At 40.3% G+C, this 23,131-nt stretch overlaps 1 protein-coding gene across 2 annotated transcripts in view; it reads right to left on the bottom strand.

The window, feature by feature from the left end:
* HIBADH (3-hydroxyisobutyrate dehydrogenase) overlaps window positions 1-12,390 on the bottom strand; it is a 90,945-nt gene extending 78,555 nt beyond the window's left edge. Inside the window, exons 1-2 of one of the 2 annotated variants that reach the window (XM_054990746.1) lie at window positions 12,265-12,345; window positions 9,105-9,159 (exon numbers count right to left, since the gene is read on the bottom strand). Coding sequence is in view for 1 of the 2 variants with exons in the window: in XM_054990745.1 (XP_054846720.1) it covers window positions 12,265-12,346 (82 nt within the window). In the remaining variant the exon portion in view is untranslated. Of the gene's footprint in view, window positions 1-9,104; window positions 9,160-12,264 lie in introns of both variants that reach the window. The other variant, XM_054990745.1, reaches the window with a different exon arrangement.
* Window positions 12,391-23,131: the final 10,741 nt, after the last annotated feature.

Raw genomic sequence — 23,131 nt, 5'->3', positions numbered from 1 at the left:
GCCCACTTGCATAGGGGGGAACCCACTGAACAATTTACCTTTTATCTGCCCCCCTTCAGCTATATTTCTTAATTTTTTCATTTATATATGCATTTCTCCAATATAGGGACCCCAAAGCAGCTTACATCCATTTTATCTTAACAACCTTGAGAGGTAGGATAAACTGAGAGTGTGTAACTGGCTCAAAGTCATCTAGTGAGCTTTCACAGCAGAGTGGTGATTCAAACCTGGGTCTCCCACATCCTATCCTGAAACACTAACCACTACATTACACTAGCTTATGTGGTAGTTGCTGCTGTTGTACAGTAGCAAGCAGCCTGGCCTGGGTGAGTCATGCAAGTCATGAGGTATCAAGTCACCTGGTAGCTGCTTCTGGGCTTGGCCCCAGTGAGTCCTCCCTCAAAGGCCAAAACAACCCTAGAAAGGGCCCTTGCCTCTTCCCTGGCCTTTTACTGACAGAAACCAAGCCTGGAATTCTGGCTAAACTGTCATAGTTGCCTAGTGACAGTGATCGAAGGCATCTGGTTAAAGCTACAGGCTTGAGGGGCAGGGGTTAACCACCCAATTTATTTATTTATTTATTTATTTTAGATTTCAGATTTTTCTGCAAATCTGGGGCATTTTTCAGGTGTGCAGGAAGATCCGTCTTGTGCATTCATGGCTCCTATGTTTGAATTTAAGCATCCTCAGATCAGGGCCACTTGGCTATTAGTATATAGTATAAAAATATGCTCAAGGTTGCCCTGCAAGTCTGCTGCTCACTTGTAAACTCAAGCTTGAGACAGATTTTCGCCATTCATTTTACCATCGCTATACCCAAGAGTAACCTGGATGCCCCCTGAGTGGATACACCATCCATACACAGTGATCTCAACATAATGAGTATGCAAAAAAAAAAAGTTAAAAGTTAATCAAAAATTTAAGCCCTTGAAAGTTTAGACAATCCCAGAGAAGATGGAGACAATTATCAATTGCATTCAGTAAGTTAACTTATTTTTTCTTGTTTGTACATTACACAAGCTTAAGATCTTCCAAGGAATTGTGGGAGGATGATAATCTAACACAGGCAGGCATACTTAGGCTACCGAAATCCAGTGACCACTGCACAGAACTCCTATCTATCTACCCAAGCATCCACTGGCAAGGGAGAGCATATTGAAACAGAGAAGTATCCATCTTATAAAGCACTAGAAAGTTTCTCTCCTTTTCTAAGACAAGCAGCTCTTACCACACACTCTTACAATAACAAATTGTCATCAAGCATAGTTTTTAACATTCTTTCCCAAAAACGAATAGTCTCACACTAACTAGAGTATTTAATCGTACACAGCATGAAATAAATTACTTCATGGTAAAATACTTCAAATTTCACAGACCAGAGTACAAAAACCCAGCTGGTTTTATGACAAAATACACTTTCATATAAAAACATGATTTTACAGAAATAACAGTTACTGTAAACTTTATTATATATCATTCTGCCTAGTCCTAGTCACCAAACATAATGCAAGTTCTTCCATTTTTTTTACTTTAGTTATAAAAGTTCTTTTATTTGTTTCGGATATGCCATCCTACTATTACACATAATCGTTCATTTTTCTTGTTACAAAGCAAGGAGACTGAGCTCTTGCATTGTCAAGAAACATTGTTCAAATTCCATGCATACTTATCCTCTTTCCTTTTCCTGTCTACCAATTCAGCCAGTTAGCATCAGCTATAACTCAGTATACAGACAGCTGTTCCCCAGAATCCAAAATGAATGCAAACTACTGTCATATGGAAAATTTTCCTTTATGGACTAAGAATTCATTTTAAAAAGCATAATGGAAACTTTCACACTAAAGTTATTTAATCCCTCTACACAGCAGTATAAAAGCTATTCTCTGGCATTAATAGAACATTCATATAAATTAGAATAATGACAGACACTTGACAAGAGTGTCAACTACATATGAAAACTATAACATGATACTATTGATATGGACTTGCGCTAGGAATATAATTCAGAGGACTCTGTCCTCAATCGCCACTGAAATTCAAGTGACACTCAACTCTCTCAGGATTGTATCTTATAGTATAATTTAAACTAGGATCCCCAACCTTTTTGGGCCTGCAGGCACCTTTGGAATTCGGACCCAAGGCGGTGGGTGCAACACATACCTTTAGTCAGGCAGGTGCTATGGAGGCAGCTGCTGCTGAAAGCAATTTTTTTTTAAAAAAATAAATCTGCTCAGCCAATCAATCTCCAATGGCCAATCAGAAGCTCTGCTGAGCAAAAGTCCTAGCTGATACCGCCCTCTTTCTAAAAGCACTTGGTGGGCACAAGGAAAGGTGTAAGCAGGCGCCATGGAGCCCACAGGCATCACACTGGGACCCGATTTAGACAGTAGCAACCCTGCATACACTGACAAACAAACATTAGGCAATAGTATGAATTGGAACATGGCAATGTACAATACTTGCCTTTTATAAACATAATCCTAACTTAGGGCCTGAAACTGCCATCTGTTGTTTTGCTGTTAGCAGTAAGAAACATTTCCTTCTTTAAAAAAGGCAGTACAATCATCCTGGGCATATGATTAGAGATCAAATTGTAATTTACCAACTACCAAAACTCAGTGTACATTGAATGAAAAATACTATTTATACGGCAGTTTCTGGAAGCAATCAGAAACTATAGGCAAGGCATCCATCTTGGCTCAGAAGCACTTAATTGGAAACCACCTCATTGTAATAAGTTTCTTCTTTGCCATTAACCCCACAGAAGTATCCATTAGTCTCACAGTAATATTAATGGTGCCATGATCAACAAACCAGCACCTTCTACCAGGCCATGTGATCAATTTGACTGTATCTCCGTACTGACAATTCACATGGGCTGTGCTGTTCTTGCACTATTTTCCTGCTACAACAGTAGCCAAATAAGAACTTTGTAGAAGTTCTTGCAAAATATTAAATTGCAAAATAACATGATTTTGTGACATTTCAAACACTCATGGAACAGTTGTAATGATCAGATGCATGAAGTGCGACATTCAGTCAGAAGTATGGCTGGCAACCTCCAAGTAGCATCTGAAGTTCTTCTAGAATTACAACTGATCTCCATGCTACAGAGATCAGTTCCCCTGAAGGAAATGGCAGCTTTGGAGAGTGTACTCCATGGTATCACATTCCCACTAAGCTACCACCCTTCACCGAACTCCACCCTCAAATCTCCAGGAATTTCCTAAGGTGAAGTTGGCAAGCCTAGGCAGAAAGATACATATGCTACAAACATCAAAACACGCTTGGAGAGGATTGTAGAGTTATTGCAAAGAGGTCAGAAGGCCGAGTTTTCTGGGACTTAAAGAGTTTTACATTACATCACAGAGCACAGATACAAACAAGATATTGTCAAAAGAGTAAATGATCCACTGAGTAAGAGTAGGTTATTTAAATAATGACACCCGGTTTTAAATAGCTTTGCTAGGTTCTTTGCAAAAAAATGTTGAATGAGCCATAGTAAAAAAAAAATCCTTACAAACTAATATACATACACAGGCTGAGACATTGTGTTATCTGTACGTGTATCCAGTACAGGTAACAGTGGTTCACTTGAAACCCTGTAGGTTCAGAAGCGGATAAATTTATATAATTTGCCATTTATAAAGTACTATAATTTCACATGGCAATTCACCAAGTCAACAGAAGCAGAACAGTGAGCTCTCAACAGCAGAGCAGCATATAACTTGAATTTCAATAACGTGGGGAGATTGGCAAACTGAGAGGAGGGATGAATGTGAGCCAGCCTAGCTGTGTGTGCTTTTATATGTTAAACTTTCACAAACTTGAGGCTTGAATTGTGTATATAAAGAGCTGCCTGGTGGTGATGCAAAACAGAGTCTCCGAGGAGGTCCCTCATGTTGGCACTTGTTATGGGAGATCCAGCTGGGAAAAAGTGAATTGCAACAGAATGGGAAGATCCATCTAGGGAGGAACAGACAGCTTGCTATACAGACCCCACTTCCATTTTCAATCAGCATCCACAGCCTGGGCAAGTGGATGGGGACTTACAAAAGTGTCCATACAACTTCACAAAAAAGTGCAGTGTGGGAAACTACCCATCCAGAGAATTGTCTCTTGAAAGTATTTCTGTTCTCATGCATGGTGCTTTGGTTCCACAGAAAACTGCACTAGGTCTATCCATATGAGAATGCTTTGGGACTGTGTCAGCCAATTGAAGACTGGATCTTAATATTTCTCCAATCAGCAAACACTACCAAATTCCCCAATGACACAACAGATACCAGAATCTGACCTAATAGCAGAACAGATCCAAATTTGCAGTCAATGACATTTGGCCTTAACAGTAAGCATCCAGGTAGATGAAAAGGGTGTCCTCAAATGGGCAAATTAGATTCACTCCCATCCCAAGATTGTGCCTTCATTGATGATACTTCAAGGACAAAGACATTTCCCTCCCAGATCCTTGGCACATCCTCCTACCAAGAGATCCTAGGAACATCGTCCAAACTAAGTTTCTCCTCTTACACATGCTAATACGGTAACTGAGGCCACCTCTATCACTTCTCTGCCCCACCCCTTTCTTCCCTTATTTTGAAGATTTCTCACATCAATGGAACTCCCATGACACACACCCATCAAATCAAAAGATTTGCTTCTGATGTCAGATGTATTCCCTGTCCCTTGTCAAACTTGGGAACATTACCTATTTCGTTGTCTATTATTCCCCCACCCCTCCTCAGAAAATGCCCTCACACAAAATCTTACCAGTATAGGTAGATGCTTTCTCATGGTCCTTCTCTTGAATCGCTAACGCCTTCTCTTGAATTTACTTTTTACAAGGGGGAGGGGATTGGGATTTTTTTCATTTATGATGTGCATGCTACTACTCATTGGTGCATGTGCTATTCTGTGTGAGTATATTATGGATCCTGTTCAACTCCTGCGCAGAAGACCATGCACTCCAGAGCTTTCCACATGCGTGGGTTCAAATCCCCTGGCAGTACAGCCACAGATAACCTGCAAGCAACCATACCTGCTGAGAGAGAACAACACGGAAGGAAGAATAGCTGTTTAGGGGTGTGTGATCCAGGTCCAGGATTGGGGAAAAAGCTGGATTTTAGCCAATCTAGCTAAATTTGGCTTTCCCAGATCACATTAGAGAATCTCGGATCTGATTTGGGACCCCAGTCAAAACCCCCAGATAAATCTGGGTTAATCTGGGAATCGCAGATTTAACATCTGGGTTGGCTGTTTGCCATCTCCCATGTTTTTCCAAGAGGGGAGGTGGGGAGGAAGGAGGGGAAGTGAGTACATGAGCTCTCCTTGTCTGCCTGGCTTCTGTGAGTGGCACTGGTTCAACTGGGCTAAGATGCAACAGTGACCCTTGCTCAAGTTTGGTTTGGATGGAATTCTCTGCTTTGATATGATTCTCTGGTTTGATGTTGGTCCCCTTGCTTCACTTTGGTTCTGGGGGGATTCCATACTTTTGCTTCAGTTTGGTTCTGTTGGGCTTTCTCTGGGTTGAGCTTCCATTTGGGAATGTGCCTCTGGACCGTGGCAGCCTCACCCCTGTGATTTTTGCCTGAGAGGTAGCTTGCATTGATGAGTGGAGCAAGATTTGTGCCTGGGCCACATGCACAAGGAAGAGCAGAAACCACAGCAAGAAGCTTCAATGGTCTGACCAAGAGATATTGACAGTTCCGTAGGAAAGAGCACTGCAGGGAAAAACAAGGTATGGGGATTCCAATCTCAACGCAGGAAGATGTTGATGTAGCCTCTACAAGTGGAAAACTATTTCTGATTTGTCCTGCCTGCAACAGTGGTTTTAGAGACAGGAGGGGGCAAGGAAAAGCAGAACCAGGGTGTACCCTTCCCATTTCTTGGAACAAATTTCTAACCCCAAAGCCACAGAAACAAATGAAAGATACATGATGGGACCCCAGCCCCCCAGCCCAGCCTGATATTCTAGCTGCATCCCTAGAGAGCACTGGCATACAGAGTAGTACTAAAAGTGTCTAATATGGTACCAGATTCAGTCCTTAATCATGATCTCATAATGTAAAGGACCAGAATCAGCTTCCCTTGAAGCACTACAGTGATGCATAGGAGTGATACATAGACAGACCAATAACATTGTTCAAGTAACTGACAAACTCATTTATGCTGGGCTTTTCCACACACTTGACTTACCCCTAATTCTCTTAGGATTCGAAGCACAAGCATTAAAAATCAGTTTGGCTATGGTTCTTCCCCATTTCTGTCCTCCCTTTGCATTTGTACAATTGTGGAGTTGGTTTATTTTCTTCCTCACATCCCTTACATAATCCAGATTTTCAAGTGAGGGCACTTTGTCATCAGTGATGTCTCAGCACACACACACACCCTTTTTTACCCATGCTTATATTGCTATATTAATATAATCATCAACTTCAGGTCAATATATTGACTTCCCATTGTAATAATAGGTGCAGCAGGTTCTCTGAATTACCAAGTTCCATTTTTAGAAAAGTAAGTCTTTAGCTCTTTCACTTGTGGACATATAAGGGGAAAGGCCTGACTCCACAATAGAAGGGATTAGACTTATTCTTTTTTAATGAAAACTAGGAATTCAGAGAAACTTCTGCATCAATTATTACAACAGTAGGTGTATATATCACTATGATTTAAAAAAAAATGGAAAAGAAAACCAGGAGGGGGGAGAAAGGGCAGGGAATGGTTTGACAATGACAAATGTCTAATCATTGAAAAGTGGTTGGAGGTGGGTGGGAGTAGGCAGGACAAACAAAACCGAAAGAAACATTACACACAAAATTAAAAAATCAACTCAAAATTGGCTTCCAAAAAAAAAGATTATGGTAAAAGTGGTCTCAAAAGACCTGGAAAAAACTGGGGAAGGGGGAGATGAATGAGCGAAGTCTAAAAGCAAAATAAATGTATGTGCAGATCAGTATAAGGCCAGAACCAATTCCCCAAAAAAGAATGGAAAAACCTGCCTTCTGGATACTTTTTATTATAGCTAGTCCACTTCATCCCATCCGGCCACACATTCCAACCTGTGTTTTGTGTCTGTCATATTTTGTCCAACATGGTAAACCTTGCTATCAAGCTTCATACAGGGATGCATTTCAAGATTCATGGGAAGCTCCAAGAAGTACATTTGATGGCTGATTATGGTTGATGTTTAGTTAGAGAGACAGTTGGTTATGGTTGATTAGAGAGAACTGAAAGATCTATACTGGCTGCCCATTTGTTTTTAGACACAATTTAGATTGCTATTTCTTACCTTCAAAGGGTATCTGATGGAAAGCTTTTTTCCATACAAACCTATCTGTCACTTAAGATCTTCATCTCAAGTCTTGATGTCAGTGTAGGGTAAAGTGGGTGGGAGGCAACCAGAGACAGAGCTTTTTCAGAAGTGGCACCCGTCAGTAGAATGCACATTGACCAGGACATTTTCCTGATATCTACCTTGTTGCTTCTTAGGGTTTTAGTTGATTTTCTTTCCTGGCCACTTTACAATTTGTAAATTTGGTGTAGTGGTTAAGAGCGGCAGGACTCTAACCTAGAGAGCCGGGTTTGATTCCCCACTCCTCCACTTGAAGCCAGCTGGGTGACCTTGGGCGAGTCATGGTTCTCTGGAGCTCTCTCAGCCCCACCCACCTCACAGGGTGTTTGTTGTTGTGGGGATAATAATGACATACTTTGTAAACCGCTCTGAGTGGGCATTAAGTTGTCCTGAAGGGCGGTATATAAATCGAATGTTGTTATGTTGTTGTTATTGCTATCCTGTATTTTACCTGTAGTAGTTTTATTTTGCTGCCTGTTTACTGATTGTTTTATTATGTTAATTTTTTATGCTTTGGTTTTTGCTGGTTCACCAGCTATTGTATGTAATGTTCTTTTTCATGCTGAATTTAAGATTTTAACATTGACAGTTGATTAAGTGCTGGTTGCTAGCAGCCATAATATGCTTTATGACGTATGGTTGTTCTTTATGATGTTTACCAGGTCTCATGTATTTTTTTCATACGCTTTGCTATGTGGATCTGTATTTTATGATGTTTACTCTCTCTCATGTATTTTTTCTGTTTATGGTATCTTACAAATAGTAATTGGATTCAGTTATATTTTGATGTACATTATAATTGTGTATGTTTTCTAAAAACAGAAAAAAATTCATTGCGTGTGAGTGTAGCTTTTTGTTTCCCTTATTTATTTATTTATTTATTTATTTATTTATTTATTTATTTATTTATTTATTTATTTATTTATTTATTTATTTATGGAATTTGTTGTCTGTTCTCCCCGCAAGCAGGCTCAGATCAGATCACATCATTTTAAAAGGCATAAAAAACAAAACTGGTAGCTTAAAAGAGCAAATATGATTTGTGTCAACAAATCACCTTGAACCATTTCCTGGAGAAATCTCCAAGAAATAAACAATCCCTCTACCTTCCCATCTCTACCACTTCCAGGAAATTCATCTTATAAAAAGATTGTGCCCCTCTCCACAGTTCTATGCATGTACCAACAGTGTGAATGGGAAGATATTAACACAGCTTTTCTGTGAGGGCTGTCAAAAATGACAGTATCTATACATCTGTTCAGTTCTCTCTGTGCTGTCACATTGTTCACTGTGTGTCTTATGCTATCTGATTACATTGTTTTATATCCTGTAATCTGCCCTGAGTCTGAGAGATAGGGGGTTATGAATACTCAATGCAAGAAGAAAGAAAAAATCATTCTTGTTTACTTTTGCTCCAAAAGGAAAATAAAACAAATCAACACATACACAAAATTGAATTGTTTTCTGTTCAGGCAGTTTCTAATGTTTGCTGAAACCATGCAACTCCAAACAGAGTTACACCCTTCTAAATACACTGACTGGAGTTGGTGTAATTGTACTTACGATTTTACTGTTAGCACAGGACTAACACTTCAGGTACCTGGGTTCAGCCCTATCTATAGTGCAATTCTAAGCAGCGTTATTCCAGTGCAATCCTAAGAAGAGTTACGCCAGTCTAACTCTGTTTAGGATTGCACTGTTAGCCATGCAACTCACTGGGTGACCTTGGGCCTGTCATTCGTTCTTGGCTTACCTCACAGGACTTTTGTGAGGACAAAATGGAGAAGAGGAGAGCCATGCATGTTACCCTGAGAGAAAGGGTGAGATAAAAACGGTTAGATCAAAGGAACAAAATATTACTGTCTGAGGCAAATATCATTATAAAAAAGCCTATGATTTTATTCATTTTATAATTAATTTTGTATGATTATATTGTTGCACTTGGTTTAAGACTTTATATGTGAGCCATTCTGAGAACCTCTAAAGTGGAAAGCTCCTGATGGAGAAAAGTGAGCTATAAATGTATTTTTTTAAATATGTAAAAGTATATTCATAAGAATCAAACCAGTACTAAAACACTAGTACAAGATATCAGTCACGAAAAATATGCCTTAAATGTGTGTCACACCCAAATCTTTTATTAATTACCATTATGCAGACTACTGAATTAAGAATGCAAATACAACAGATTTGTGAGGAGTGCTCCCTCGTCCCCTCCAATTTTTTGCAAGATTAATCCTAGCTGTTATCTATTCATGCATACTCTCTGGAATATATTGAACTATCCAGGCACCTTAGAAGTAGAGCAAAAGGATCACTCTGTAGCTGAAACCTGGTAATATTATTTTAGGCTTACTGATTCTAAGAGGCCACCTGTGGAGTTCAATTACATTAGCAGAACCTTCAAGTGGATGTTTTCATTGCTGTTATGTAGAATAAAGAGATTCAAATATAAAATACATTGCAACATCCCAAAATTTCAAAGCTGCTTCACCAGGCCTCTATAAAACATTATGATTTCCTCCCTACAGCAATAACATACATTCTTATTATAACATTTATTTGTCACTTACTTATTCAATACTACTGAATCTGGTCTGAACAAGCCCAAGTTCAAGAGTTCACAGAACTAAATCTTGTTACTTGATTATGAGGTGTCCTACAAACTCACCAGTACACTGAATACTACAGACAATGGGTTGAATCTTACCCCTCTGCTCAGCTAAACATGAAGCCTTCCTCTAGCTGAAGAGGTTCTTCCTTTGCTGTAAGACTGAAGGAAAGAATCTCCAAACATACCTGACCAGAGGGGATGTTACAACCCAGAAAACATTGGAACCAGGACTACTATTTGTCCCACGTCTGAAGCTGCAAGGAACTCAATAATAATTTCATCTTAATCAAAGTTTTATGATGAAAGGATTTCCTATGTACTAAACAACCTATAAAAACTGCATTTTCCCTCTCATATATAATATTAGTGCTAAGCACCGCCTTACGTAGGTAAACAAAGTATACTTTCCCCATAATCTAATGAAAGAGTTTGTAGCACAACACACTCATAAAGATCATTTAGAATAGTTGCAGCATAGGTCAGTTGAATTTCTTGAATTTAGTATAACAATTACTAAGAATTCCCAAACAGGTTCCACAATGGGTTGAAAAAGTTTCATTTGTTCCAGGGACCAGTGGGCATTGTTGGCGAGGGGACCTGTTTGGTATGCAAAAGGTTCCAGGTTCAATCTCTGACATCTCCAGCCGAAAGGGACGATAGTAGATGATGTGAACAAACTTGATCTCAGATCTTGGAGAGCTGCTGCCAGTCAGAGCAGACAGTACTAACAGATAGCCCGATTCAGTATAAGGCAGCTTCATGTGTTCACATGTATTCATTGTTAACAAGGAATTTAAGAAAATTTTCCAATTCAGAGTCAATAAAAAGGGGAGTGAGATGAACACATTAGTAAAAATATTGACAACTACTGATAAAATTTTACAGTAATACTTAGAATTTGCATATGTTACAACAAGCCTGCAAAGTAAGCCAGTATTATTATTCCATATTAAGACAGCCAGTCAAGTTCTCAGCCTAAGGCCAGTAGATATATTTATAGTGAATTTGTAGTGAATTTGAATTGGAGCACACAAGCTGACAGTCCAAAGGATTTTACATATGTTCGATTGAGGCAACTGTCTGGTCCATGTTATTAATGACACCAAATAATAACCTAAATTATTATTTCAGAAGACAATGTCTACAGTCCACTAACCTGTCTATACATGATTATTGGTATGTATATATTTTCCCGTTTTGTTTGGTAAGTTCTGTGTATGCACTAATCCACTGTAGAAATGCATACCATTAACATTCAATCATAGATTATTAATATTTAACCTACAGGTGACTTGAACAAAATCCATATTATCAGGGTTTTTTTTTAAAAAAAAGGTGCGACTATGCTCCTGTTTTATAATCGTTTCCATAATCTTTTTGTAAAACAAAATTTGGCTACATGCTAGTGAAGTTCAATAAAGCAAACCTATTTGTCATTGCTGCTCCCGCCCCCCCCCCCCGCCCGCCAGCCTCCAAAAGATGAGCAGGTAGAACTAATTTCTGTTCATTTAATCTATTAAACTATACTTTAAACATACTGATACAGAACACACTTAACAGGCCAATCGCACCTGTAAAGTTTATTACATGTATTAAAAAGTTCAGGATCACCGCCATGAATAAAACTGCAAAGCCAAGTTTCAAGCTAGAAAAACCATCAGTGTTCTGGGGAAAATAAATATGAGCACAGATCGTAGGTCCTGTTAACTTGATGCTTTAGGTCACCAGCGTCATATAAACTTTTGTGGCCTGTTTTAACACCACATGTGTTGTTTTAAGTAAACATGTGAAAATATTTATTGCACTAAACCGACATAAAATTCTGATATTAGCCCAATATAATTTTACAACGTGTGTGGGTTTTAACAGCATGTACAACCCTTGTAAAGGGCACCAAACACAAGTCATAATCCTTTCCTTCTACGAGACTATTGATCGACAACACCTTGAAGTATGCCAGTACATACTCCAGGTGAGGAATCGCAACATTGCTAAAGCATGGGAAGAACACGCCCACCCCCAATTAATAACTCAAACAAAACCGGGTGGTGGTTTTTTTTTGTAACCGCCAACTCCCTCAGCCAGCGCTGCCACGTGCCAGCCCCCCAAATGCGTCCCAACCCCTTCCCGACTCTGATCCACAAAATTCTCGTGAGGTGACAGAGAGGAGGAAGTGGGACCAGCAGCAATGCTGTCCCCCTTGGTTTCATGAGGAGGCCCGGCCTCTTCAGGGCCATGCACAGGCTGTGCAAGCCAGTTCGAGCAACCGCGCACGGCGAGACCCGCTCGACAGCCTTACCCGTCGCAGCGCCGCCTGCGCACACCTTCCTCCGCCTGGGCAGCAGCCTGAGGGAGGCTCTGAGCACGAGAGCTGCTGCCATGCTGCTTCCCCGCCTCCGCTCTCCGACCTCCGCTTAGGCGCCGCCTCCGCCGCTCGCAGCGCACCGCTCGCCTCCGAGCGCGAAAGGAGGCGTGGAGGGGGAGTGGCGGCCGAACTAGCCAACCACCGCCGGATCTGGCAAACAAACACCAATCAGAGTGGACGTTCTCCTATCGGTGACCTGTCGGGCCTACATCTCCTCCAAGGCCCACTAATAGGCGCCAGCAACAGCTGCAGCGCAGGTCATTTAGCGGGGCTCTTTTTCTGGGTGGCTTCTGCGGCTCGTAGAATGCGATGGTCTTCCTTTGTGGCTTGGGATCCTTTTTTTACTGTAAAGTCTTTTTAAAATGAGGCATGTGAGAACAAAGGTATCTAAAAGATTTTTTCATTAAAAAAATAGGCATAGTAGAAATAAACATATGACAACAATCGTGAGAGAATTTCTTTTTTAAAAAACATTTATTTTCTTGGAAACAAAACAAGTTTAAAAATAACGATCTTCATACATAATAGAAATAAACATATCACAATAATAGTGAGAGATTTTCCTTTCCTTTTATTTTATTTGAAAAGAATAAGACTTAAGTTTCATACATAATACAAATAAAGATAATAGATTCCTTTTAAAAATATTTTATTTGAATAGAAAAAGAACTAAAAAATAAAAATGAGCCTTATATATAATAGAAATAAGCATATGATGATAATAGTGAGAAAGAGATTCTCCATTTAGGCTGCAATCCTGTGCATGTTGGCTTGGGAATAAGCCCTGTTGATTCAGTGGAGGGTTGCCACCCCCCAGGTGGTGGCTGGCAGTCTTGCAGAATTGCAACTGATCTCCAGGCCATAAATAGCAATCCCCCTAGAGAAAATAGCTGCTATGGTATTATACCCTGCTGAGATCCCTCCCTTTCCCAAACACCACCCACTCCAAGCTCCACCTCAGAATCTCCAGGAATTTCCCAACCTGGAAATATGCATGAACAGCACATTTTCATGTTTCTGCTGCCAGTACCTGGTTTTGCTTATATGACTGGCTACATCTGTGTTCTCATTTTAGGTGGCTGCAAGAGCAAGCCTTAGGAGATCTATTCGAAAGCAAGGCTCATGTTATTTTATGGGGCTTACTCCCAGGAAGGTGTCCTTGAGAGCAGCAGACACTTCTACAAGGTATTCTCAATATTTCCCTCGGTTTTCACAGGTTACAGCCATGTTTCTTTAAATAGGGAAATAGGGTGTAGGAGACTTTCATGAGCACAATCCCACTCTTGTGAATAATTCAAAGCATTAACATACTCCTTTCTATACAAACTCTGAAATGTTAAGTTTTTGCATTTATGGAATTTAAAATTTTGACCCGGCCTGTTCTGCGGGGTTGGCACTGAAATACCGGACTGGTGTGACATGTACAATTCTGATTTTGATGGTTTGAAAAGTATGGCTACAAACACATATCGAGCAAATTTACTGTATTCATTTTAAATTTCCATGGTAATCCGTTTCAGCATTGACATAAAGTATGATGGCTTGTGACCAATTAGCACAGAGGTCGGCATATTACATTGAGATTAATTCCTCCATTCTAAAGATCTTGCTGGGCTTCTGTTCATAGGGAAGCATCCATGGAAGCTTCGCCGCTGCATTAAAGTGCCCCCACATGAAACGCTCCAGAAGCGTCAACAGAGCTGCAATACTGATAAAGAGTTGCCAGAAATAATACATTCTCCTAAACAGATTAATGTGTGTTTTCAGAAACGCTTGAATATTTAAAATGTAAACAGATGCATTGTTTGTTCTGGATAGCTACAAAGTATAACTTTTGTTTTGTATCCTCTGTTTTAAATATATGGGGCCCATAAGATTTAAAATGCCTTTAAATTTGAAAGCAAAGGCTAAGAATTTCTGTAAAAGAATTCCTTAAAATACTCATAAGCAGTTTCTAAAAATACATGATTACGATGCAAATACATCACAAAATGAACTGTTAACAAGCATTACTTTGCCAGTAGCAGGATGACTGCCAATCTTTAATTGGCTTGAAAGCCATTCTTCAATCAATGGAGCATTGTGTTTTTAAGGCAATAATACTAACTTCATTGTTTTCATTTTTTAAAAAAAAAGCTTGTTTAAATTTATATACCAAATATTCTCTACCACTTTCACCTCAATACATTTGTCATTTTAAAATAAAATCATCAATGCTTGCAATGATGATGAGGAATGTGGATTTTCATTTTGAACTGAGTAATCAACTAACTGAATAATCAACTAAATTTTTGTCTACAGGTGAGATGCTTCTTCCAATACGTATGTAATACTGTATTGTTGAATAAATGGTTTAAAAATGAGATACTCATTGGTTCAGTTATTACTCTTGAGTCAAATGTTCAAACACATTAAAATGAATCCTGTGCAGCCTATGCATTTTTACTCAGGAAAAATCTCACAAAATACAACAGGACTTTCTTCCAAGTAAGTATGTTTAGCACTGCAGTCTTAAGAGCTTGATACTAAAACAAAATCTGAAGCCATTCTTTGTAGTTACTGTGAACCTTTACACAAGATCTTAAGAAGTTGAACGAAAGATACACTTTTTTTGTTTGCATTGGGGGCCATGCGGAAAGCATTTGTACCCTCCCCACCAATTGTTTGTCTCCATCACGTGGTACTCAGAGGTACACTGCTTTTGAACATAGATGTTCCACTTAGCTATCATGGCTAATACCCTCTAAGAGAACTACCATGCAGAAATATTTTCTAACCCTTTTAAAAGCTATTTAAACTATACCACATCTTAAGGCATAAGAATTCTGTGTTGCACAATCCTTTTGTGTATATAGCTTATAATGTTTTCATCTTCTTATTTACAATGGCAAAGAGTTTGAAACACTAGAATCGGATTCTTTTTTACTGCTGTAACATGACTGCTATTGCTTCAACTGTAGATAAACCTGGTTTTGAAGTTAACTCAATTGCTTTTGTAGCCAGAAACTAGTTTCGGGCATGTAATACTGTTTCATTGTGAAAGCTAGGGAACAGGGGACAGACTGGGTGTATTTGAAAGAAAAATCAAGATGTAAATGAAAAAGAACATACTATCAAATTGCAACTGACTCGTGGCAATCCCATCCACAGAGTGTTCCAGGGAAGAGATAAGCAGAGGTGGCTTGTATATTTACAGACAAATCCAGTTCTGAAGTTTAGTTAGAAAAATTATGGAGACCACCAAGGCTTTTTTCAGCTGGCACACAGTGGAATGGAGTTCTGGAACCTCTTGAAAATAGTCACATGGCTGGTGGCCCCGCCCCCTGATCTCCAAACAGAGGGGAGTTTAGATTGCCGTCTGCGCCGTGGCGTGGCGGGCAATCTAAACTCCCCTCTGTCTGGAGACCAGGGGGTGGGGCCACCAGCCATGTGCCCATTTTCTCCAAGGGCAACCCACTGAGTTCCACCCCCTCTTTTCCCAGAAGAAAAGCCCTGGAGACCACAGACAAAAGCCTTGCTCAGCTGTAACAATGCTAGCGTAAGCAGAGTTACATCCTTTAAAGCTCACTGACTTCAATAGACTTAGAAGGGTGTACTGTAATCTTTATTTGGGATGCAACGTTCCCTGGGTAGCCTTTGGTCACTACTGCTTAGCCTAACACTTGCTGTGTGGAGACGACGAGATGACTCTAGGTGTGCTCCCCTAACCTAATTGGCGGAAACTTAAGGATACAAATGTAACAAATGAACATGTGACACCTATCCCTCAGATGATTTTTCCCAAGGCAGAATTTGATGCTGGCTTGACTGAAGCCATATTCATCCGTCCTCAAATACCGCACAAGGAAAAGCAGCATTTGCTAACTGCCAACACAAATATTTTAACAAGGGTGCTTGTGAATAAAGTCATTGAATACCTTAGTGGCAAAAGTGATTTTTAGAAAGCTCCTGAATTTTCTGGATTCTATTCATTTTTTTCTAATTCTGTAAAATTCTAAATTATTAGTTGCCTAAATCTAAAACTAGCTGTGCTTCCAAAGAAGAGCTGGTGACCAGTTTCTATCAAAATACAGTATCAGATGCAAGACTATGTCAAGAATGCAGAACAGCCTATCAGTGTTGCAAGCAAAGAGATTAAGGGAAATGTTTAGACTAGGGGAAATTAAAGCAGAACTGCAATTTTATCTTTGCAGACTTCTTTTGTAGGCAAATGCCATCTTTTGCCTACAAAAGATGGCATTTGTAGGGCTTGCAAATTAAAGTGTTGGAGCAAAAGGGATGCACAGTATGCTGTTTGTAACTTGGATCTGGGATCAAATGTAACAGTCTCACTTGAGTTACAGACTTTCCTCATTTCCCATGAAGTTATCTTATGCTGAATCAGACAATCAAGGTTAGTATTGTCTATTAAGACGATGCTCTCCAGTCTCCGGCTGAGGTCTTTCATATCACCTACTTACAACATGAACTTTTAAAACTGGAGATGTTGAGCATTGAACCTGGAACCTTCGGCATACCAAGCAGATTCTCTAGCACAGAGCCATGGCCCCTTCCCTAATAAGGATCAGAAACCACTGCAAATGGGAAAGGGGTTTCACCCTTCCCCATGCACCATTTCCCTACCCTGAACAGACCCAGGCTGCACTATTGTGGGGAAACCACACATTACCTGCGATATACAAGGGATTCCCCAACAGGCCCAGATGCAGCCCTGTGACTGTTTCAAGTTGGGAAGTCTGATGCTTCTTCTTCACAGGTACCATAGTCCTGTTCCTATTCAGTCACCTCACACAAAAGAACTGCCCACAACTCACCTGTGACTGACTGTGTTACACCTATCACATTGAGGGGACACAAATCTAATCTGGGTACTCTGTCATGTTTTTCTTGAAAAACAGTGAATCTTTGTCTGAAAAACAATTTAGCGCATGAAACATGAAATGAAGAAATATATATTCTAAATATATTTACAACACAAAGGCAATGGTCAGAAATATGTAGCGGCTAGAGTGACAGACTAAGATCTGGGAAACCCAGGTTCAATTCCCTGCTCTGTCATAACATCTCACTGGGTGACCTTGGGCCAGTCACATGTTCTCAGCTTAACCTACTTCACATGGTTGTTGTGAGGAAAAAACTGAGGTAACAAGAATGATGGAAACCACTTTGGGTCTCCATTGGAGAGAACGGTGGGATATAAATGAAGTAAAATTGAAAAATTACAGAATTCCTTCCAGTAAATATAACATTAACAAGTCTTTTTTGCATGGAAAGGCCAAGCTTGAAGAGAGGGAGGGGTTAGATCCCTGGAGAGTCAGTTTTAGGAGGCAGGACCTCTTGGCTGTTAAGAAATCCACTAGCTTTGTAAAGGGTAGTGCTTGGCTTGTTGAAGACGTCATTACACAGAACCATGAGCACTGCTCTCTTTGAAGACCAAATTTATCTCACATGACCTCTATTAAACTGTAAAAACTGACAATGTTCCCCACACATAGCAATGGCTAATGTTGCTACATTTGCCATTTATCCCTTAAGCGAAAGGTTCCTGGGATTCTTGCACATATAGATTTGCTGTGTATGTGCCAGAAGTAAAAAATGTGTGCTATAAATAAGAAATGAAACACTCACTCAACATGGCTCTCCGATGTACACACATTAATTACACACTAGAGGCAAAATTGTAGTGAGTTCAAGCACTTAATTCACTATTTGCATTTATTAAAAAACATTCCATTGCTTTAACAATACAGTAATCCAACTGTGAAATAACAGCAATTCAAATGTGCTCATTGACAGAAAATGTGGTTTCTTATGCCCATTGTACAGTGCAATGCTGCCAAGTTTCACACCTTAGAAATCAGGTTCCCCCCCTTTCCCCCTCCATCACATATGCACACACACAATTAATGTGTCTGCTGTCACCTATAGTCTTATGGGGAAAGTAACCTGTTTCCTTAGTCTCAATCTTACTGATTTAAATACCTTGGCAACCTTTGAATAGTTTTAGTTCATCAATTCCAATTAAGGGTTGGCAAAGAAATCCAAAATACACATAGGATTTTTGACAGAGAAGGCAATACTAGCAATAAGTTGTTTCTAATATATTCCAAAGGGACAGTTTAGAGATATCTAAGCACCATGATTAGTTTTAGCACTCAGGAATAAAATGTCATCAAATAAACTGCAGCAAGAATGCAGTTTATAATAGGGAAATGGATGTAGAGTGCTGCAATAATTAATTCTTGGGAAGATAAGTCTTGTACATAGTGGTGGTAGAAAGTGCTATCCAGTCACAGCTGACTTAAGGTGACCACTGTTGGGGTTTTCAAGTCAAGAGACTTTGCCCTTGCCTGCCTCTGCAACCCTGGTCTTCATTGGAGGTCTCCCATCCAATTACTAACCAAGGCTGACCGTGCCTAGCTTCTGAGATCTGACAAGATCAGGCATGCCTGGGCTGTCCAGGTCAGAGCAATGTACCAAGTACAGTATGAAAAAATGTTCCTGTTTAGTGATGACTGAAATATGTACCTTTCACATTTCATAGGCTTACTGAAGATTTGGTGAAGCAGGATTACACTCATGTTCAGCTATTTAAGTAAACTTATCTGTTCTACTGTGCATTGATATCATCATATAGGATCAACAATTCTTCTTACATTTGCATCATATAAAGCTTTGGTTTTTCACAGGATATGGATATATATGACCATGTTGCCTGATATAGCTAGCTATAGTAAAATGAAAGGCAGTATTATGAAAAAGAAAAAAATTGGGTTGGATCCACTGGTGATTCCCTTTGACCGCCAAAAAGACTATGCACAGATAAAAACAATGTGTGATGGGGGCTGAAATCAACCTATTTAAACTCCATTTTTTAAAAAAAACTTTTAATTTGTAGAAATAATATTTTGCTGAGTTAATAAAGGCTTTGCAAAACAGAAGTGGAAATGAATAGAATAATTTTTATCTGTCATAATTTATATACAGAGCCCAAAGTGTAATCCAACAAGAAATCATATCAAAATATTGGAAATGACCAGAAGATGACATAATTTATTTACACAGTGGGTCATTATTGTATCAGGCAGCAGCAGTGGATTGAGAGGGTAAAGATGGCCTTGGAAAAGGGCCCTGGCCAACTACCACATGGAGATGGAAGAGAGGACAAATAAGAGACTGCCCACACGCCAGGTGATGGCTATTGACTTCTGCAAGGGAAGGGTCCTCTTGCTTGTGGTAGTAGCAGCTCACACATGACGATGGCCACTGGCTCCCACACCCCTTGCACATGGCAAGGTCCACCCTCTCACACCTTGCACTCATCTCACATGGGGGCCCTCCAGTGTAAGGAGAGACTCAACTTGCTTGGGGCCAAGGTGGCCCTGGCAGAGGAGCAGTTCCAGGACTTTCCCCAGAGGTCCTAATGGCCAATCTGCCAATTAGGCAGCTTCTGAAAATACAAAATACATTTCCTGCGAAATGTATAATCTGTGTATAATGTATCATCATGAATATTTCTGCAATTGACTAGGCTGAGGGCTATGTGGCAAAATAGTGTGAATTTACAAAATATCCTGTATTGTATGAAGGGAAATACATATTTTACACATACGTTCTATGAGAAACCAGAGTTAATTACAATTTCCAGTACATGCAATCAAAAAAAGAATGTGCTCCTTTTTCATACATTATGAGATTTTCCCCAAATGTGCACATACAGTGTATACACTGATTTCACAATGAGTGATGGGGCAAGTTTCTTGAGGCATTCTTCCAGCAGGCTGTATAGCTGCAAAAGGATTTGAGCCTGGGTATTCCCCCATGTTTTTGTCCAGTGCTTCATCCACAGCACCTTGGCACTCATATGGTAATGTGGTTGATACATAATAGTTGAGAACTACAGGTCTTTCAATGTGTATATCTGTTGTAACAAATTTAAGACCAGCTTCATCCTAAATATGTTTACTCAGAAAGGTACTTCACATGTTTTGGGTTAAGAACATAGCCAAACTTGAAAGGCTGTATGTGTTGTAAGATCTGAGTCCAGTGGCACCTTACGAGATGAACAGGATTTCAGGGTATGAACTTTCAAGAGAGTTTCCTTCTTCAGATCCTGGAAAACTCATACCCTAAAAATCTTGTTGGTCTCTAAGGTGCCACTAGACTCAAACCATCCTGTTCTACTGCAGACTAACATGGCTAGCCACCTAAAACTATGTGACTATTCCACTGGGTAAACACACATGGTACAAAAAATATTAGCTGAAACCCTCTGCATGTTCCCAGTGAACTAAGATGCATGTAGCCAGTTCAAATACACTCATAACCAGTAATTTGTGAAGCAGCCATCATTCCAGACTAACGCAACAGGATTTATTTCCTGGTACATTTACTAAAACTTGAAGTGTAACTTCCCAGACATTGTTTGGTGTGCTTTTTTGAGTTACGTTTTATATACACATTGTGAGGCTAATATTGAACTGGGAAGAAGGTGGAAGAAAGTCTTATAGCCCAACACGATGAGATTTTTATCCCATCTCTCCTCTATAGTCTTGGAAGGACATGCATTATTCCCCTCTACATTTAATTTTTTTTTACTAGGAACACTCCTATGAGGTAGATTAGACTGATATTATTTACTTAGATAATGTATGTATTATGTATCTCCATGATTATGCCCAATGGAGACCCAAAAACCTTTCAACATCTTTCTCTCCTCCGTTTTATCCTAACAACGACCCTGTGAGCTAGATCAAGATGAGTAGCCATGCTATTCTGTCTGTAGCAGTAGAAAAGAGCAAGAGTCCCTATAAGACTAACAACTTTTGTGGTAGGGTATGAGCTTTCGTGAGCTCACTTCTTCACAGCTAAAATGTGAGTCCATCTGTCCTTATATCTTGGTGAGTGGAGTGACTGCAGAAGCTGAATGATAATAGCCAGTGAATGACAATGGCAGGTGTGATTGAATAGGGTGGGGTATGCAGAAGGATAGTGGGTGTGGAGAAATTAGCATTGGTAATGAGACAGGAAGTCAATGTCTTGATTCAGTCCAGGTGGATGCACATTATACTGAAAACCAACAGATTGGCAAACATCTACATGCCTCGAGCCACCAACCAAGTCACATCGAGCAATCCATTGTATAACCAAGCCCTACACTATAGTTGCATCTGCTCTAAACCCCTAGGCAGAGACAGACACTTACAACAGACATTTTTGCAACTACAGTATCCCCCTGACATAGTGAGAAAGATGACCGGAAAGGGCAGAATGACACCCAGGGACAGCTTGCTACAAATCCAAAGAAAATAACAACAGAACACCACTGGTGGTCACCCACAACTCAACCAGTCCATCGCATTATCAATGACCTATGTACAACCCAAGCTGGATTGTGACATTTTCCTCACACAGGTACTGAGGGGCTGACCTTTTCTTGCTTACAGACAGCCTGCTAACCAGAAACAACTACTCACCCACAATGATAGATTACTTAACACTAACTTGGGACTCTGGCACCAAGGCCTACAACAAACCAAGATTTTGCTCTCATATAGATCCGAGCAACACCATCAGTGGACCCAACATCAGCTATACCATCTTGGGTTCATACTCCTGCTCATCCTCATTTACTCAGATAGGAGGTGTGTATTGTAGGGAGGGGATCTGCTAATGAGTTAGGCACAAGAGACCTCACCACTACATTGTATTAAATACCTACTAATGCTATGTCTTTGTGAACTTGCATATATTTACCCTATGGAAATGTTCCTGATATTGACTGTAGTAATCTCACACTGTGTAATCCGCCTTGAGTCTCAGTGAGAAAGACTAAAATTATATAAATAAATGTGATGTATGCCATTATGTATCAGCAATGCCCCTCCACCTTTACATTGGACACACTGGCCAGTCCCTTCAACAAAGAATTAATGGACACAAGTCTGACATCAGAAACCAAAACATTCAAAACCAGAGGGGGGAACATTTTAACCTTCCAGGACATTCAGTTGCTGACCTGAAAGTTGCAGTTATCCTGCAGGGGAATTTCAAACGGAGATTAGAAAAAAGACTGCTGGATTGCAACTGATAATGAAGCTCAAGACAATGCACTCACCTGGACTGAATTGAGACAAAGGCTTCCTGTCTCATTACCAATGCTGATTTCTCCACACCAACTACCCCTCTGCCTACTCCACCCTACTCAATCACGCCTGCCGTTGCCGTTCACCGGCTATTATCATTCGGCTTCACTCCACTCTCCAAGATATAAGGACAGCTGGACTGTATCTGAAGAAGTGAGCTGCAGCTCATGAAAGCTCATACCCTACCACAAATCCTGTGAGCTAGGTTAGGTAGAGAAAGGAAGGCCATCCAGAAAGCTTTCAGGGCAGTCGGGATCTGAACCGTTTTCTTTACCCTAGTTCTACATTCTAACCACCACACGCTTTCCCAGGTGAAAGGTTGCAAGTTCCAGGTTGGTAAATTCCTGGCGATTTGGGGGTGGGGGTCGGGAAGGGCGGGACTGGGGAGAGACCTCAGCGGGGTATAATGCCACGGAGACCATTCTCCGAAGCAGCCATTTTCTCCAAGGGAACTGCTTGCTGTGGCCTGGAGACTAGTTCTAAATTTCGGCAGCTCTTCAGCCGCTATCTAGAGATTGGCAACTAAAACGCCAGTGCAAATCCAACGGCTACGCGACCGTCAGAGCCGAGCCGAAGAAACAGAACGTCACGCACTCGAAGACGGTGCGTCAGTGACCGCACCGCTTCTCGGCTGTCACATGTGAGGAAATAGCCTC

The sequence above is a fragment of the Eublepharis macularius genome, chromosome 11, assembly GCF_028583425.1.
Source record: "Eublepharis macularius isolate TG4126 chromosome 11, MPM_Emac_v1.0, whole genome shotgun sequence".
Taxonomy (NCBI): domain Eukaryota; kingdom Metazoa; phylum Chordata; class Lepidosauria; order Squamata; family Eublepharidae; genus Eublepharis; species Eublepharis macularius.
The sequence above is the reverse complement of the archived record's forward strand: the minus strand, read 5'-3'. Positions and strand labels throughout refer to the sequence as shown.